This window comes from Cynoglossus semilaevis, chromosome 1, assembly GCF_000523025.1.
Source record: "Cynoglossus semilaevis isolate Cse_v1.0 chromosome 1, Cse_v1.0, whole genome shotgun sequence".
In the NCBI taxonomy this organism is placed as follows: Eukaryota; Metazoa; Chordata; class Actinopteri; order Pleuronectiformes; family Cynoglossidae; genus Cynoglossus; species Cynoglossus semilaevis.
In genome coordinates, this window is record NC_024307.1 from 18,543,497 (window position 1) to 18,546,746 (window position 3,250).

Genomic DNA, 3,250 nt, shown 5'->3' on the forward strand with positions numbered 1-3,250 from the left:
CATGAACTGGGGGAGAGTGGTGGCAGAGTCTAATGAGGCAGCAGAGAAAAGGAGCTTTTACTCTGCAGAGGGAAACATTCACAGACCAGCATCTGGATCATTATGAGGAGAGGAAGAAGAGGAAGAGTAGTAGCAGCAGCAGCAGCAGCAGCAGCAGCAGCAGCAGCAGCACGAATGACAACATCAGCATCAGAAACAGCAGCAGCACTGACGTCAGTAACAACACCAGCAGCAGAATGTGACAGCAGCGGCAGAAACATCAGTAACAGAAGCAGCAGCAGAAACAGCAGCAGCAGTAACAGTAGCAGCAGTAACAGCAGCAGCAGTAACAACAGCATCAGAAACAGCAGCATCAGCAACAGCAGCATCAGCAATGGCAGCAGCAGCAATAGCACCAGCATCAGTAAAAGTAGCAGCACTAGAGAGAGCACCAGCAGCAACATTAGTAAAGGCAGCAGCATCAGGAACAGCACTTCAGCATCAGTAAAAGCAGCAGCAGTTGGTGCCGAGAACAGGACTGGCTGAAGCTGTGGTCGAACACTGCCCTCCAGTGGGAAAACTCAGAACTGTCAGTCCTCAGTGATATAAAAGAAAAACTGAACCAAACTAATCCCACGACTGCTATGGAGAGCGATGATTAAAACATTTTAAAAATTACAATAATGATATTGTGAAACTAAGATTAAAAATGAGTTTTGTTTAGTTCCTCGATTTAGATTTTTTATATTTACTTTTACCAGTTTTCAGATGCAAAAGATTGTCACGCATTATATTATTTTACGTCAACAATTTATAAACAATTAATGCATTGCATTACATCAGATATATATTTGGTAATTCCAAAGGGCTTCTCATGGGCAAATTTCAATAAAATATATAATAAACAAATTAAGGTTGAATTTAAGTGAAGAGAAAGTCGGGGTTTGTCGCCCTCTGCTGGTTTTCTTCAGGAGTAATACGTGTCTTCAAGGAAAAAGATTGAGTTCAGATGTCGGGTGGCTTTGTTTGGTTTTTATTTCAAATGAAAGGCAAACAATAAAACCAAGCAAACCTAAGTTAAAGAGAAAGAAATCAAAGTTTCAGAGGATTTTAATGTTGACAGAGCAGGAAACAAAAGTCAGGACATCTGACCTCTGATCTGATTTGCTACCATCACATCGACACCTGTTGTTTTTTTAAATCAACCTTTTTGATTTTGTTAGAAAAAAACAGTTTATTTACTGTTCTGTTGTCACAACGTTTCAAGTGTTTCTGATCCTGGTGGTCTTCTTCTTCTCCTTCATCTCTAATCTGAAACTTTTTTTCCAAACCTTCCACACAGTGACTCAGCCAGAACAGAATTAACACATGCTGCTGCAGAAACATCAGCTGAAGTGAACTGTCCTTAATCTGATGCTCCAGGATATCAAGGCAGCATCCTGGAACCCACCTGGAATTTGAAGGATATTTCATCACCGTGGCTGTTTTACTGACTCACAACCATTCATCTTAAAGTCCACTCAGAGGAAGTTCAAATCTCTGGCTCACCATTGTGTGTGCTTGAGTGCGCAAGTCTCTCGATCGTGAGTCTTTCGATGACCAAACCTCAAACCTGTTGTGTGTTTTTGAGAATTCCCAGAATTCCCCTTTAGAAGTGTTTAAATCAAGGCTCCTTGAATATCTCCAAAGTTCCAGATTACTAAACTGAATACACAGACATCTCTACATACAGGACTGAAGTGTAGTGAAGAGAAGGACGTGACCTTTGACTTTGGTTCTGAAGACTGGATCAGTGCAGGTCACTTGGTCACGTAGGCCGCGACCTCCTTCTCTAGGCTGTGGTGGAACCGGTGGTTGAGGAAGAGGAGCTGACCGTGAGGAAGCAGACGATTGAGCAGAGCATCGATCCGATGGCTCCTCAGAAGAACCTGGATTATGGAAGAAAAATACAGACTTTAGTGACGCCCCCATCTGGCTGCAGAGATTATTGTCCCTGAAAAAATGTTTCCTTAACAAACTTCAATCTCTCTTTTTTTAACATCAACACATTTACAAACTTCAGTGCTTCCGCCTCCAAGACTTTTTCTAACATACAGATCAATGAAATTAATCCTTAAAGATACATTTCTTTAATTTGTTTGTTGTGTTTTTATGGTGACCTCTGATGGACACCACTCTTACAGATGCTGTAAGAACCAACTCTGAGACAGACAGACCACAGCTGGCCCCAGATCAGAACACAGTTGGGTTTAAATCACCACTTCTCAGAAGAAAGCTCCCACAGTCGTCTCACCTCGCTGCCCTGTCCCAGCATATGCAGGCTCTCCAAACAGTGACGCACCAGGTTTCGGAGCGTTCCTTCAGCTAGCAGCAGGTTCTCATGAGCTTCACACACCAGCGTGAAGCCCAGACTCTGAACTGCCAGCCAGATGGCGCTCATCTCCTCTGGGAAAGGTTCTCCTGCCCTCAGACGGATCACCCCGCTGCTGGACTCCTGGAGAGCCAGAGTCTCTTCACCTGGAACCATCTCCACCACAGGCTTCCCAGAAGCTTCTCTGGACAGAGAGACTGTGCTCCTCACCTGTCTGAGACACGGGGGAAGATAGAAGAAGCGTTTGTGTGAACTAAGATAAATAAAGATTTTGAAAAATGTCATTTTCTACGCTATCTATTGGGGAAATGTGGGTATTGCAGGGAAAGGCAGAAGTATAATGATAATATAAATACATTATAAAATTTGGAAAAGTTAGGCGTGTCAGATTAAACAGATGAATGGCTCCAAGGCCTTAGTTTGCTCATGCCTGTCATAGACGACGAAAACCTGAGGTAAACAAAGAGAACTATCTCAATGAAGACAGAAAACAACCATCTCATCATTCTTAATATTTTTTTTAACCAAACCAATGTCCACAGATCTTCCAATGTCTCACTTTAATATCTGACACAAATGAGACAGAAACTTTGTCCTCCTACCTCACCACCAGCAGCATCCTCTCCTTCTCTAACAGTCTCCTGTCTTCCGGACTTAATTCTGAGTCCAGTTCATTTGGACCAAAGCTCCGGGAGTAGAGGACTCTGCTGTCCCCGGACGACAGAGTCTGGACCGGGACGACGGTGTGGATCAGAAAACATCGTACCATGAGGACAGAGAATGATAATATACTAATAAAACAAGTTTTGTTTTGAACAAACGCTGGAGCTGCTGCTAGCTTTAGCTTGAAACAGTTGTCAATATAGCAGCGTTTTCTTAGTTACGACTTCCGCTTTGGTC

The 3,250-nt window shown here is 43.1% G+C and overlaps 1 protein-coding gene across 2 annotated transcripts; it reads right to left on the bottom strand.

Annotated features, from left to right (window-relative positions):
- Nucleotides 1-996: 996 nt before the first annotated feature.
- ap5s1 (adaptor related protein complex 5 subunit sigma 1) lies at nucleotides 997-3,250 on the bottom strand. Of its 2 annotated transcripts, XR_522003.3 has the most exons (4): nucleotides 2,953-3,250; nucleotides 2,273-2,564; nucleotides 1,528-1,907; nucleotides 997-1,429 (listed from the first exon to the last, which is right to left on the bottom strand). XR_522003.3 is itself a non-coding variant. In XM_008316380.3 (3 exons), exons 1-3 carry the CDS (start codon nucleotides 3,117-3,119, stop codon nucleotides 1,779-1,781), a joined length of 588 nt encoding a protein of 195 aa, XP_008314602.1. In that variant the 5' UTR covers nucleotides 3,120-3,250; the 3' UTR covers nucleotides 997-1,778. The 2 variants fall into 2 exon arrangements, 1 of the variants encoding a protein (XP_008314602.1); XM_008316380.3 differs by having other exon boundaries at nucleotides 997-1,907.